Source organism: Rhinopithecus bieti, unplaced genomic scaffold (genome assembly GCF_001698545.2).
Source record: "Rhinopithecus bieti isolate Rb0 unplaced genomic scaffold, ASM169854v2 scaffold_947, whole genome shotgun sequence".
Taxonomy (NCBI): domain Eukaryota; kingdom Metazoa; phylum Chordata; class Mammalia; order Primates; family Cercopithecidae; genus Rhinopithecus; species Rhinopithecus bieti.
In genome coordinates this window covers 1,123,646-1,138,447 of record NW_016803664.1, presented here as the reverse complement: position 1 = coordinate 1,138,447, position 14,802 = coordinate 1,123,646, and the positions used below count along the sequence as shown (strand labels likewise).

Here is a 14,802-nt window from a genome sequence, read left to right as displayed (position 1 = left end):
TGTTAGCTAAAATTGTGCTATAAAAGTTATTAGATGTATTAAAATCTGTGTGTATAATTTGCATCATAAAATGTACTCTTAATGTACAAAATGACAGAAAAGTGTGGGATTTTTTTGTATACCAAGGCACTCTTAATCCACTGTCAGAAGCATACTGTGCTTCAGTTAATTTGCCATAAGTGGTAATAGATCCATTCTGATGCAGTCATACGTTTCTTTTTCTCTCTTTTTTTTTTTTTTTTTTTCATCAGAGTCTCATTCTGTCGCCTAGGCTGGAGTACAGTAGTATGATCTCTCAGCTCACTGCAACCTCCACCCTCTGGGTTCAAGTGATTCTCCTGCTTCAGCCTCCCAAGTAGCTGGGATTACAGGCAGATGCCAGTATGCCTGGCTAATTTTAGTATAGAGATGGGGTTTCACCATTTGGCCAGGCTGGTCTCAAACTGCTGACTTCAAGTCATCTGCCCACCTTGGCCTCCCAAAGTGCTGGGATTACAGGCTTGAGCCAGGGCACCCAGCCTGATTTTCTAATCTGCAGAAAGATTATACTAATTCTTTACATCTTATTTAAGCAGGTTCAGATTTTTTAAAGTAAGTGCTAAAGAACAAGTTCAGCAAAACATACATTGCGTTAGCTATTTGTATTACATACTTGTTATATAAGTGGTACAGAAAAGGGAATAGTTTTGTGTTGTTGTGGGTAGAGGCACTGCAGGGAAGCTTTCAGAGAAGCTTTCTGGTACATGTGACTTCTAAGCAGACTGGATTTTGGAATGGTGCTCTTGCAGAGGTTACAGCATGTAAAGATGTAGCAAATAGCACAAGCACTGGGAACTCCAAGTAAGCTGGTGTTTCTCATTTTAGGAGTGAGGTCAGGCAGCAGTGAGAAATAAAACTGTTCTACCAAGAAACTGGAACTCAGAAACCATTGAAGGGGAAATGTTCTGATCAAATTTATGATTTTAGAGTCATTTAATCAGATTATAGTTAGATCACCTCCTCAATTATGTGGAAAAATAGATTTAAATGTGGTAAACCAGGTAGGACATTATAGTAGAAGAGGTAAATATTGATGAGTGCCTGAAGGAAAGCAATCGTAGTTGGCATAAAAATGATGAGACACATTTGAGAGATATTTAGGGTTTGGGTGAAGGGGCTAGGTGAGTTAGGTCTTGGATGTACTAAATCTAAATCAAAGTTGAATGTCCAATAGGAAGTTAAGCTTATGGTCTGGATTTCCAAAGATATTTGGGTGAAAGATGTGTTTTGATCTCTCAGTATATGGAGGTAATGAATCCATGGAAGAGGATTAGGTTTTCAGGAAAAATGTGCAGAGTGACAAGAGGGTGAAAAAACCTTAGAGAATGACAATACTGTATTTAGATGATAATACTATGCCTCGCACAAAGGATTCTGAGAACTGGCTTGAAAAGTTGAGAAACAAAGATAAAATAATATCAGAAAGTAAAGTACCCTTGAACAATGTGGAGGCTGGGTTGCTGACCCTCCTCACAGTTGAAAATCAGAGTATAACTTTTGAGTTCCTAAAACTTTTAACTACTAATAGTCTACTGTTGATCGAAAGCCTTACTGCTAAAATAAACAGTTGATCAACACATATTTTGTATGTTATACGTACTTGATAATCTACAATAGATAGTGATAGTTTACAATAAAGTAGAGAAAAAATGTTAAGAAAATTATAAGGAAGGGAAAATATATTTACTGTTCATTAAATGAAGGTGGATCATTATAAAGGTCTCCATCCTCATTGTCTTCATGCATTTGGCGTTAGAGTGGTTATTGGTCTTTTGTGTCAGAATGGTTCAGTAATGGTGAGTGATGTAGATGGGGCACTGCTTAGGTTACGGACGGTAAGGAAGTGAAAACATGGAGACAGTGAATATAGACTTCTTGCTTTATAAGCTTGGCTGTGAAAGGAAAGTGAAGGAAAGCCCTGTTTGGTTGGCAATAATTCCAGGATTAGTAGAGAATTTAGGTTTGGAGAAACTTAAGGTATTTTTAGGTTTAGGACAGAAAACCATTAGAGAGGAATTGTTTGAAGATACTGAAGGGAGGCTTGGTGGGGAGTAGTTAAGTAAGCATGACCCAGGGTGAACAGGTGAAGTTAGGAGCAGGTGATAAGGATTGAGTTTGAATAGGAGAAAAGCTTATCCATAAGGGCTGGAGGAACGAGACTAGGGAGGAGAGGCTTTTCAGGGTAAGGGAAGATTTAGATAATTTGGGATGCAGGAGTTCCTTTCTGATTTCTTTGAAGATGTTTAGGATGTTGGGTTATCTGCTGAGTAGTAATGATCTTGGTTATAAGAAAAGTTGTAAATAATTTAAGTTATACACTATTGAAGGTTAAAAGTTATTGCTTACTTATTTTAAATTGTTTTCCACATATGAGTGTCTGTTAAAGCTATAAATTCTGCTTAAAGTATGTTGTGATTCATTGTAGGATAATTAAAAGTAATGTTGGAGATTTATTTTAAAGATGGAAGAATGGTGCTGTATCTCAGAATTGCCCTTTCCTAATACTCTCAATATGCATGGCAGTTATGATCTATACAGTTGCTGCAAACACTGAGTTAGCAAATATGGGAGTCTTGCAAGCCTCTGTTCACAACTAATCAGTGTATAACCTTTTTTATGCGTGTTTCTGCTTAAAGACAACTTTAAAAAATATTGTAGAATCGTTGACATTGAACTTATAGCCAACAACAGTGTAACTCATACCTGAATGAAACATATTCTCTCCATAAGGTGTATTACAGCCTTCTTTGCTTAGGAACACTAGACAACACTTCAACTTTATGCTTGGGTGCCATTTTAAACAACACAATTACCAACAAAAAGTACAAAACTGAAAAACATGGCACTAAACAGACTGCAAAGAAGACACTGGTTTATAGTAGGAGCTCAAATACGGCAGAGCCCTGTTCTACCTCAGCTGAGAACAGAGTTGCATGTTGGGCAACTCCAATTTTTTGCCTCCGGGCATATCCACAAATGACTCTGGAAGCACAAGTGTTGATTATGGGGTTACAAGTAAATTTTAGCCTGTGGATCAGTTGACACATATGTAATCCATAAATAATGAAGATTGACTATACCTAACAAAAAATTAGAAAACAGCGTTAAAACTTTCCCTAATACAATCAAGCAAAAAAGGCATAGGGTACTTTGGCTGTTAGGAAGCTTAACAGAAGTGAAGTAAAAAACTTATCTTGAAGTGAAATTTTGTTGGAAAATTGTGTGCATTTTTTGTTGTTGTTTTAACAAAGCCCTCTGAAATTGACAGGATCTTAAGACAATTTTACTCTTTTCAAGTTTGAGCTACTAAGAGCATCAGGCTTAAGTTTGGGCATTTTGGAGAGTTAGGTTATACTTTAAAGTTATAAACCTGTTACAGAATGCTTAGTTGGAGTTATGTATTCTTATTGAAGTTGAATTTTATGAGCAGTTGAATTGAAAACATTGAAGGTCTTGAATTACTCAGTGTTAACAGTAAATCACAAGTCTATTCTTAATTGATTTAGCCTATCTCTTCTGTTGAAATAGGTTCCTGATATGGCAGGTTATCCTCACATCCGTTACATTTCATCAGGATTGGATGGAACATCATTCAGAGGTCCTTTCAGGGGCAATTTTGAGGTATGTAATAAAATAAATGAATATGTTTGTTGTAGTATCTTTAATGCAGAGAGAGGATATATACGCTATTATACACAATTGTGTAGGACTGCTACAGTGACTGGGAATCACAAGGCAGTAAAATATGTGATTTTCTGATGTTGCTTCTGGGAGTTACAGAAGTATTTGTAAGTAATACTAATCGTAGGGTCAAAAGTTACCCAAGTATTTAAAGATGAGCCAATGAAAATAATATAGAAGAATATAAAAATGTATTAATATAAATGTCAGATAAATAACTATACCATTAAATGTGATAGGGAACCTAATGTTTTGACTCAGCTAAATTTTAGAGAAATTGGTAGAGAAAAAAAAACCTAAGTAATTCCCTTTGTAGCTAAATGTCTTGTTTGAATTTTCAGGAAGAACAACTCATTCGAATGTGATTTAAAGTTTGGTTGTGGTTTTTTTTATTTGTTTGTTGTTTGTTTGTTTGTTTTTTAGACGGAGTCTTGCTCTGTCACCCAGACTGAAGTGCAGTTGCGCAATCTCAGCTCACTGCAACCTCCGCCTCCTGGGTTCAAGCGATTCTCCTGCCTCAGCCTCCCGAGTAGCTGGGATTACAGGCGCCCGCCACCACAGCCGGCTAATTTTTGTATTTTTAGTAGAGACAGGGTTTCGCCATGTTGGCCAGGCTGCTCTCGAACTCCTGACCTCAAGTGATCCACCCACCTTGGCCTCCCAAAGTACTGGGATTACAGGTGCGAGCCACTGCACCTGGCTCCTGTTGTGTTTTTTTTTATGTCAGTTTGGAAGTTGGAGTCAGTGTGACTTAGAACTATTATTGATTTGGTTCCTTAATTTACTAGAATGATTTCATCTTCTCCATGCATACATACATACTGACTCATGTAGTACCATGTGGTAACGTTGTAATTTATAAAGATAACTTTTGCTGTACCATTTCAGTTGGCTGAGGAAAACATTATAAACAACTATTTGCCTTACTATGTATGAGAAACATTAAGCCAGGCATGGTGGCTCACACCTGTAATCTCAGCACTTTGGGAGGCTGATGTGGGAGGATCACTTGAAGCCAGGAGTTTGAGATCAGCCTGGACAACATATAAACTTTTATGTATATACTTAATATATAAGTATATAAATAACCAGTTGTCATATGTAAGTTTTTTTGAACACCGTATTTATATTGCAAGTTTCTAAGTATGGAAGTTTATTTCTCTTACAATGTTGACAATACTGTTCAAGGAATAATCATCTTGGCTTTTACCACTCACTATTTTTCACTTTCAGGAACTGATTCATTTGGAAGAAAGATTAGGAAATGTCAATCGTGGAGCATCCCAGGGGACAATTGAAAGATGTACATATCCACATAAATATAAGAAGGTAAGAATTTATTCAGTGAAGCTTCTAGAGTGTTACTGAAATGCATATATGCCTTTTTTTGAATTTGTAGATTCTAGCAATGACATTTTTATTGAAGTAATGCAGACATATTGTTTAAAAATTTTGGAAAGTATAAAAAATATATACTCTGCAGTTTCTTACTCTGCGGACCCTAGTCCTTCTTCCCAGAAGTGAAATCATAGTTAAGGATTTAGATATTCTTCCAGATACTTTTTAGCATTTTCTAATAATGTACATATGTATATATATTTTTTGTCTACTTGAAAAAAAAAAAATGGTAACCACATAGTTTGCAGATTGCCTTTCATGCCATATCAGCTCCCACAGATCATCCTTATTATTTTTAATAGCTTATACAGTACTGCATCATATGGCAGTACTGTAATTTTTTTAACTAGTAGTTTATTTTGACGGACATTTTATTGATGTATATTTCTTCCACTCTACCCTTAGTTGCTTGTATAGCATTGTTACGGAGTAGACGTGTTAAATACGTGTCTTAAAGCAAACAGTGCTGAATACCAACGGTCCCCAGCCTTTTTGGCACCAGGGACCAATTTCCATGGAAGACAATGTTTCGTGGATAGGTGGCAGAGGGGGTAGTTTCAGAATGAAACTATTCCACCTCAGATCATCAGGCATTAGATTCTCCTAAGGAGCACGCAACCTAGATCCCTCACACGCGCAGTTTACAACAGGTTGTAAGAGAATCTAATGCTGCCGCTGATCTGACAGGATGCAGAGCTCCGGCAGTGATGCTTGCTCACCTGCCACTCACCTCCTGCTGTGCACCCGGGTACTGGTTTGCAGCCCAGGGGTTGGAGACTTCTTTATACTATGTAGAGAATAATCATAAAGTGTGAAAATTACTATTCTTTGTATTTTTCATCTGTTTTCAAAGAGTATTGAGGTATTACCAGTACATTCAAGTTTTCAACTGTCCAAGCTAAATACTGTAACTAATGTTAATTTAAATGGATGTTATTTGAAACATTCACTAGTAAAATAAAACTTATTTATCTATGCTCATGGTAGGATAAAAATAGTTTATTTTGTTTATCATTCTCATTGTGGATTAAAAGTAATAGCTTTCAAGTGAATGAGTTTCTGTTAAATTTGATTTTGCTTTTGATCCCAATTATTAGAGGATCTTAAAAATATACTTAATTGATGATAGTCACTTAATTCATCCATTTATTTATGACAGTCTTACCTGGGAAAAAAGTGCGGGTGAATATGTGGTTTTGTTTTGTTTTGTTTTTCAAATAAACACAGACTTTACTCAGTTGTTCAATAATGTCATCTCTACTAATAAGGTAACAACTGATTGGTTCTCACAGAGGAAACTGCACTGCAAACAAGATGGGGAAGAAGGGACTGAGGAAGACACAGAGGAAAAATGTACTATCTGTTTGTCTATTTTAGAGGAAGGTGAAGATGTGAGGTAACTAGAAATTAATTATCTAAAATCCATTGTCAAAACTGTACATGGGATTTTATTTGAAAAGTAAATTACACCAGGCATGATGGCTCACACCTGTAATCCCAGCACTTTTTGAGGCCAAGGCCAGAGGCTCTCTTGAGACCAGGAGTTCGAGGCCAACCTGGGCAACATAACAAGACTCTGTTTCTACAAAAAAGAAAAATAGTACAATTATTTGCATGTGGTGGTGTGCACCTGCAGTCCCAGCTACTCAGGAGGCTAAGGCAGGAGGATGACTCAGGCCTAGGAGTTTGAGGCTACAGTTGAGCTTTGAGCACACCACACTGCACTCCAGTTTGGGCAATAGAGTGAGACCCTGTCTCTTAAAAAAAAGGATAAAAGTAAACTGGAAACCAAATAAAGATTACTTTTGGCATATACTGTTACCAATCTCTCCATAAGAGCCCTGAAGTTAGTAGTATGTTACATGCTACTAACTCCTTTTAACCTACCTATTAAACGGTAGCACAATATTAAGTATATATAACAATTATTCCATGAAAACAATATTACTCACCTTTAATCTGTTATGTACTGGTAGAACTGGCTTCATCTAGTGAGTGAAACAATAAAAGATTAAAGTCTCTATGTTACCAGTGTGGGAGTGGGAAATATACTGCCTATTTTAGGGCCACACAAGGTTTGGCCAGGGAAATTTTGTAGTCAAAATTGTCTTATGTAAATCTTGTAGAAATGAGAATTTGAGAGGTTTTGGAGGTCCTAGAAAGTTATTATGTGTTCTTCAAAACTTGAAATGGATCCAGATTAGCCTTATGCAGTTTGTTTTACAGCATCTTTTTTTTTTTTTTCTTTTTTCTTTTCTGGGAGATGGTCTCTTCCTGTTGCCCAGGCTGGAGTGCTGGGGAGCAATCTCAGCTCACTACAACCTCCACCTCCTGAGCTGAAGCGCTCCACCTGCCTCAGCCTCCCAAAGTGCTGGGATTACAGGCATAAGCCATGGCACTCGGCTATAGCGTCTTTTATAAACTGGTTTTGTCCTAAAATTTCTTCTAAACTAGTAGGACTATTCCCTTCTTGCACCTTTGTTGTTTAGCAAATGTTAGTATGTTAACCCTAATATTAATTTTAGGCATTTTATTTGTATAATCGCTTAAGTAATTGTTTTCTTCCTATTCTTTTTTTTAATGTTAGCATAATGCCATATGAAACAGGTTCTATATCATATGTAACAGAACCGTGTAGTAATATTATTGCCCTAATTTATAAGGATAATTTTGTCATACCTCTTCAGTTGGCTGAGAAAAAAATTATTGTCTACCATATGACAAATAAGGTTATTTGCACATGGTATTTCTAATGAAGGTTTATAAATTTGGAACTTAATGCTTTTACAGTATTGACAATACTGTTCGAGGAATAATTGGGAAACTTTTTAAAGCTACTATTTTAAGAAGATATTAGGAAGTCTGAAAAGTGTATAAAAACTCTTTAACGAGGCCGGGCGCGGTGGCTCAAGCCTGTAATCCCAGCACTTTGGGAAGCTGAGACGGGCGGATCACGAGGTCAGGAGATCGAGACCATCCTGGCTAACACAGTGAAACCCCGTCTCTACTAAAAAATACAAAAAACTAGCCCGGCGAGGTGGCGGGCGCCTGGAGGCTGAGGCAGGAGAATGGCGTAAACCCGGGAGGCGGAGCTTGCAGTGAGCTGAGATCCGGCCACTGCATTCCAGCCTGGGCGACAGAGCGAGACTCCGTCTCAAAAAAAAAAAAAACAAAAAAACAAAAAAAAAAACCTCTTTAACAGTTGCTAGAAGTGGAAATGGACACAAGTCAGTAACTTTTATCCCACTGTTAACACTCAGAATTAATGTTACCCTCTCTTGCTTGGAGGCTTTATTTCTCAATTTGTAATTGGTAATTTGGCATGATGTAAACAAACTAAAATCACTACATCTCCTTTTAACCTACCTGTTAAACAGTAGCACAGTATTGAGTGTATATAACAATTATTCCATGAAAACAGTATTACTCACTTTTAATCAGTTATGTACTTAAGTTTATGTATAAAGATTATACTAAGACATTTCTTAGTGAGGAAATTGTGGTTACTATATATTTGTCACATGAATTCTAATGTTTTTGAGAGAGAATTAAATGAGGTAATAAATATATATTTGAGATAATATGTATTTTTAAAGGGCATTACAAATACAGTGATGATTTGATATTTAAAAATATATTTGCAATATTATGTGACAGGTAACACACTACTAACTCCAGGGCATTGGCATCTCTTGTACCAAAACAAAACTGGAATAATTGCCAGTGTAATTTGTGTTCTTACAATTTTTAAGATTTTATATAGTTTCATCCTATAGCTTTGAAAGTTGATTATCTTGATCATTTATATATTATATTGCCCAGAGTGCTAATTTAATCTGTCTTTTATAGAAGAGAAAGATGCTTGGTAACTTCAAAACATTATTGAATTATTACATATATAATTTGTTTACTATGTGCAATTATCATAAAATTAATTTTTGCTTTTTGTTTTCTTGCCAATAATAGACGTCTTCCATGTATGCACCTTTTCCACCAAGTGTGTGTTGACCAGTGGTTGATTACCAATAAGAAGTGCCCCATATGCAGAGTGGACATTGAGGCCCAGCTCCCAAGTGAAAGTTGACACCATGTTTCAGAACTCTTGCCCTCCCCCTCATTCCCATCCTTCCTGGTACTGCAGTCAACCAAAGATGGCATGACTTACCTGCGCAGATTTGGAAGCATTGAACTTAGAGTGCTGGCTCTGCTATATGGTACAACTAATGCTAGACCTACAGTTTATGTATACAGTTGATTTTCATGTATTTATAAAAGCTTTTTTTTCTAGATTTGACATTTTTCTGTATCATTTTACTGTATTTTTGCATGGTTCCTTGTATTGCATTTCTTTGCACATATTATGGGCTTGTGACCCTAAACTTGCAGGCAAGATTAGCTGCTTTAGTAAGTAGAATTTTGTGGTCTTTTTGTTTTTTACATAGTACCAAGCCTAGATAATTATGAATTTTTTATCCATTACTAACCTTTAATTTAATCAATCATGTACTTTAGTTTAATGTATAAAGATCCTCTAGAAAATGATAATATTGTGTATTAAGACATTCCTTAATTAGGACAAAATGGCTGCTGTATATTTACTATATGGAGTTCTGAGTTAAATACCATCCTTAATACTGGGAACAGAATACAACCCATATTAAATCAGATGCAGGTGGTAGTCACATCACCAGAGTGATCAGTATAAATTTTCTTGGTGTATCGTTTTCCTTTCAACACAGTGCAGATACGAGTTGAATATTGATATCATACATTTAGACTGCTGTTCTGATTGCATTTATCTTTTTCCTACATCATTTAGAATTTTATTTCCCTGATTCAGTTTTTGCTGCTGTGAAACAGCTCTGATGAACACTAAATATTAATTTCAATTAGCTAGATTGTACATACTTGCAGATTTAACAAAATTTTAGGGAAATTGAAAAAGACATGTAGAATTTGTTGTCTTCTGCTAAGCACGAAAAGTTAAGATATCTGCTTACACTGATTTTGTAGACACATTAAGTCAAGATTTGGAATTTAAGTCATTGGCAGGTATCTGTGCATTCATAGAACTTCTAAAGGTCCCAGGATCACTTTTAAGGGATTTTTATTAGTTTAAAGATAAATAAAGTCAGCTGAATCTACATGTCTCTTGTTTTATTTCTCTCTAAACTTGAAAACAGTAAATCTGCAGATACTGTGAGGCACAAATTATACTGTCAACCTACTGTTGCTATGGTTATATACTCCCACTTCATACATTACCAAGAGTCGATCACTGATTTAAAATTTTTAATTTCTATAGTTAAGATTTACTGCATAATATAGAATATAAAGTTAAGTTAACATACTAACATTTCTCCTTTGGAGGAAGTTTTAATCTACTTCAGGATGCATATTATTATCAAGATACTTTCATATACAGGATAGCCTAATTTTATTTGTTTAAATATGCTTAATATGCCCCAGATTGCAAATGCATCCAGTCAGTAATATGACTGTCTGTATGTGGAGGACATGTTCCCATGGATCATATGTGAAGATGTCAATAAGCTTGCATTAAGCCACCTGCTTTGTAAGTGGATTGATTAATAAATAACTTATATTTCTATTGTCTTTGTGTTTCATAATTAGTTTTTATAAAAACAGTTTACATTAAACATCTCAGAATTCAAAAATAGTGATCTCACTCAAATTGACATTTGCATAATTTGACATTTATGTTCGTTCAGTTATGACTACTTGCCCTTTTCTTCATATTAGTAAATGTTACACTGTCATAGTTGTCATTGTTAACGTGCTTCAACATAGTATGTGTGTAGATGGACGATGGATTTAAAGAGCATACCTTACGATTAAACCGAGGTTATAGGAGGTCAGGGGAGAGTGAAGGACTGAGTGGCCTATGGCTGCCATCTTACTGGGGAAAAGAGCAAGTAGCCTGGCTTCCTTTAAGTAAGTAGCCTGTAATGGATGTAGTACTTTGCCACTGGAATACCCCAGGTCTGTGCCAAGGGATTGAAGAAGTGTAAGATGGGAGAACTGTATGTCATGGAGTCCTCTTGATGTTCCCCCAAATACAAGTAAAGCACAGGTGGATTTCTCTATTTTTTCAATATTACATCAGATTTAGATGCACGACTACCTGTTGACTTGTTTTATAATTGCTACTGATTTTTTTAATGTAGGCAAAGCTTCGTTACTTTGAAATTTATTTAATAAAAGTGTGACATAAACCTGAATTGTTAATATAGGAGCTTATTAAGCTACCGCCATTAGGTACCGGAAAATGTGATAAGTAGTGAAGAAAGTAAGGAAGAAAATGACTTTGAACATTTTGACTTTTTGTGCTTTGTTTTGGTGTCTTCCATATCCTGCTGCATCTTATATGTCAAAATGAACATTTCAGTGATAGCTGTCCAAATACATAAAAACTAAAATTCTTTTGTCAGCAAGTCTTTATTTTTATTGTTGTTAACATGCAAATGATAAACTGATAATTTGAAACTTTTTTCTTACTCCAGTGACTTTATTTTAGCTGCTAGCAAACTTCAGCATTTGAACCGTAACAGCTAACTTAGAGAAAATTACTTCTGTTTTAAAAGCTGTTATTTGTTCATTCCTGTAATCCCAGCACCTTGGGAGGCTGAGGTGGGTGGATCATGAGGTCAGGAGATCGGGACCATCCTGGCTAACATGGTGAAACCCCGTCTCTACTAAAAATACAAAAAATTAGCTGGTCATGTGGTGGCGGGCGCCTGTAGTCCCAGCTACTCGGGAGGCTGAGGCAGGAGAATGGCGTGAACCTGGGAGGTGGAGCTTGCAGTGAGCGGAGATGGCGCCACTGCACTCCAGCCTGGGCAACAGAGTGAGAATCCCTCTCAAAAAAACAAAAAACTGTTACTTGTAACTAGTCGAATCACTAAAATTAAAATATAAGCTCTTGAGGACATTTTGTTATTAGTGTTTCATAAATGGGAATAGTTCAAATCTGTAGAAAATACATCCTGATTTCTAACTTTCAGAACCTCTGGGAACACAGTATATGTGTGTCACATACACACACACACACACATATATATACACACACACACTATGTTGTTATGTATATTTGTTGGTGGTGTTTTTGAGACAAAGTCTCCATCTGTTGCCTAGACTGGAGTACAGTGGTGCCATCTCAGCTCACTGAAACCTCCACCTCCTGAGTTCAAGTGATTCTCGTGCCTCAGCCTCCAGAGTAGCTGGGATCACAGGTGCGTGCCACCACATCACCATGGCCGGCCAGTATATATATATATAGAAAACTTCACGTGTCACAATATTGAATATGTCATTTTCTCTCAGTCATAGCTTTTATCTTAAGAATTACATACAATGCTGGGGGTGGTGACTCACACCTGTAATCCCAGCACTTTGGGAGAGTGAGGCAGGTGGATCACTCGAGGTCAGGAGTTTGAGCCTAACCTGGCCAAACCCCATTTCTACTAAAAAAAAAAAAAATACCAAAATTAGCTGGGCATGATGGTGCATGCCTGTAGTCCCAGCTACTTGGGAAGCTGAGGCAAGAGAATTGCTTCAACCTGGGAGGCAGAGGTTGCAGTGAGCTGAGATTGCACCATTGCACTCAGTTTTGGTGACAGAGCAAGACTCTGTCTCTCAAAAAACCAGTCTCTCCCCAAAGTTTTATCTGTTGTTATGCAATAGTTTTCACTTTGTAACCCCAAAACTTAGTGGTTTACACATCAAACATCTCAGTTTCTGTGGATCAGGCACTCAGGAACAGCCTGGTTTTGCATTTCTACTTCTGGGTCTCTCATGAAGTTATAATCAAGGTCAAGGTGACTGTTGGGGCTGCAGTCATTTTTTTTTTTTTTTTTGAGACAGTCTCACCCTGTCATCCAGACTGGAGTGCAGTAACGCGATCTCAGCTTACTGCACTCTCTGCCTCCCAGGTTCAAGGTATTCTCCTCCCTCAGCCTCCCAAGTAGCTGGGATTATGGGTACATGCCACCTCACCTAGCTAATTTTTGTATTTTTAATAGAGATGGTGTTTCACCATGTTGGCCAGGCTGGTCTGGAACTCCTGATCTCAGATGATCTGCCCACCTCGGCCTCCCAAAGTGCTGGGAGTACAGGTGTGAGCCACTGCATCTGGTTGATCTTTTTTTTTTTTTTAATCCTTTTTAAAATCCACCCTTCTGCACACTGTTGGGCTACAGTCATCTGAAGGCATCACTGGGTCTGGACAATCCATTTCTAAGATTGCTGAGTCCCCAGGCTGTTGACAGGCAGCCTCACTTCCTCAGTGGCTACTGAAAGAGTTCACTTCTTTGCTACAGGAGCCTCTCCAGAGAGCTGCTGGAATGTCTTTACAACAGGGTAACTTGTTTTATCCGGAACTAATGATCCCAGAGAAAGCCAGGAGGAAGCCACATGCCACTTTTTGACCTAGTCTCAGAGGTTACACTTTGTCCTTTCTGCCACATTCTATTTGTTAGAAATGAGAGTCACTAAGGGCAGGCTGTACTCAAGGTGCTGAACTAAGTTGCACCATTTGAAGAAAGGTATAGCCAAGAATTTGTGTACAAATTTTGAAAACATTCTTATTCCATATGTCAAGACCCACCTTCAAACATGTAAACTTCTGTGGGCAAAAATTCTTTTTTTTTTTTTGAGTGCAGGGGTGCAATCTCAGCTCACTGCAACCTCCGTCTCCCAGGTTCAAGCGATTCTCCTGTCTCAGCCTCCCGAGTAGCTGGGATTACTCATGCCTGCCACCACACCTGGCTAATTATTTTTATTTTTTAGTGAAGACGGGGTTTCACCATGTTGGCCAGGCTGGTCTCGAACTCCTGACCTCAAATGATTGTGGCAAACATTCTATCAGAATGGCCTCCGTGCTTCCTAAGGCTTTCAATTACATCTGATCCATAGTTCAGCACCAGATGATTTCTTGTGCCTGCAGGAGATAACCAAATGCCAAAACATCTCCTTGAAATGACGAAGGCAACTTGAATTTCCCATATGAAAAATCTACCAGGGTAACATTAGTGATAATTCAGTTTACAAATGATCAGAAATCACAGATACTGTGCTGTTTTCTTAAACTGTGATCCCCCTGTGACACCAAGATGATAAGACTATTCCAGCAAACAAAAAGCTTATTTGGTGCAAGGACTGGGAATACCCCCAGGTAAGTGTATTTGTTACCTGTTTTGTAACAAAGCATCCCCAAATTGAGTGGTTTATAAAACACATTTATTTATTCACAGTTGCGTGATTTGGGCAGTGCGGGGCAGGCATAGCTCACCTTTCACTGTGGTATGACGTTTTCCTTATGTGGCTACATTCAGCTGCAAGTTCTACTGAGACAGAGTGTCCACGTGGCCTCACCTTGTATATCTGACGCGTTAGCTGGGGTGGTTAGGACAGGTGATAATGCACTGGGCATTTCTCCCAATGTCATCTCTAGAAAGGAATAGCTTAAGTCTCTTTATGGTGGTGACGCAGGACTCCAAGGGAGAAATAAACTGCTTTGAAGACCCAATCCCGTTACTGGAACAGCATCTCTTCTATCACATTCTGTTGGTTAAAGCAAATAATAAGGCTAGCCCAAATTTAAAGAGAGAAAACAGATTACACCTGTTCACAGAAGACACAGAAAAAAATAAAAATAAATAAAAA

General features: G+C 37.5%; 1 protein-coding gene across 12 annotated transcripts in view; it reads left to right on the top strand.

The window, feature by feature from the left end:
- Window positions 1–11,353, top strand: part of RNF111 (ring finger protein 111) — a 113,065-nt gene extending 101,712 nt beyond the window's left edge. For 9 of the 12 annotated variants that reach the window (XM_017896257.1, XM_017896223.1, XM_017896240.1 and 6 more), the window contains 4 exons: window positions 3,568–3,660; window positions 4,954–5,049; window positions 6,387–6,514; window positions 9,085–10,734. In XM_017896257.1, the coding sequence (XP_017751746.1) occupies window positions 3,568–3,660; window positions 4,954–5,049; window positions 6,387–6,514; window positions 9,085–9,202 (435 nt within the window). In that variant the 3' untranslated portion in view covers window positions 9,203–10,734. Of the gene's footprint in view, window positions 1–3,567; window positions 3,661–4,953; window positions 5,050–6,386; window positions 6,515–9,084 lie in introns of all 12 variants that reach the window. The other 3 variants (XM_017896277.1, XM_017896267.1, XM_017896232.1) reach the window with 2 other exon arrangements.
- The last annotated feature ends 3,449 nt before the right edge of the window (window positions 11,354–14,802 follow it).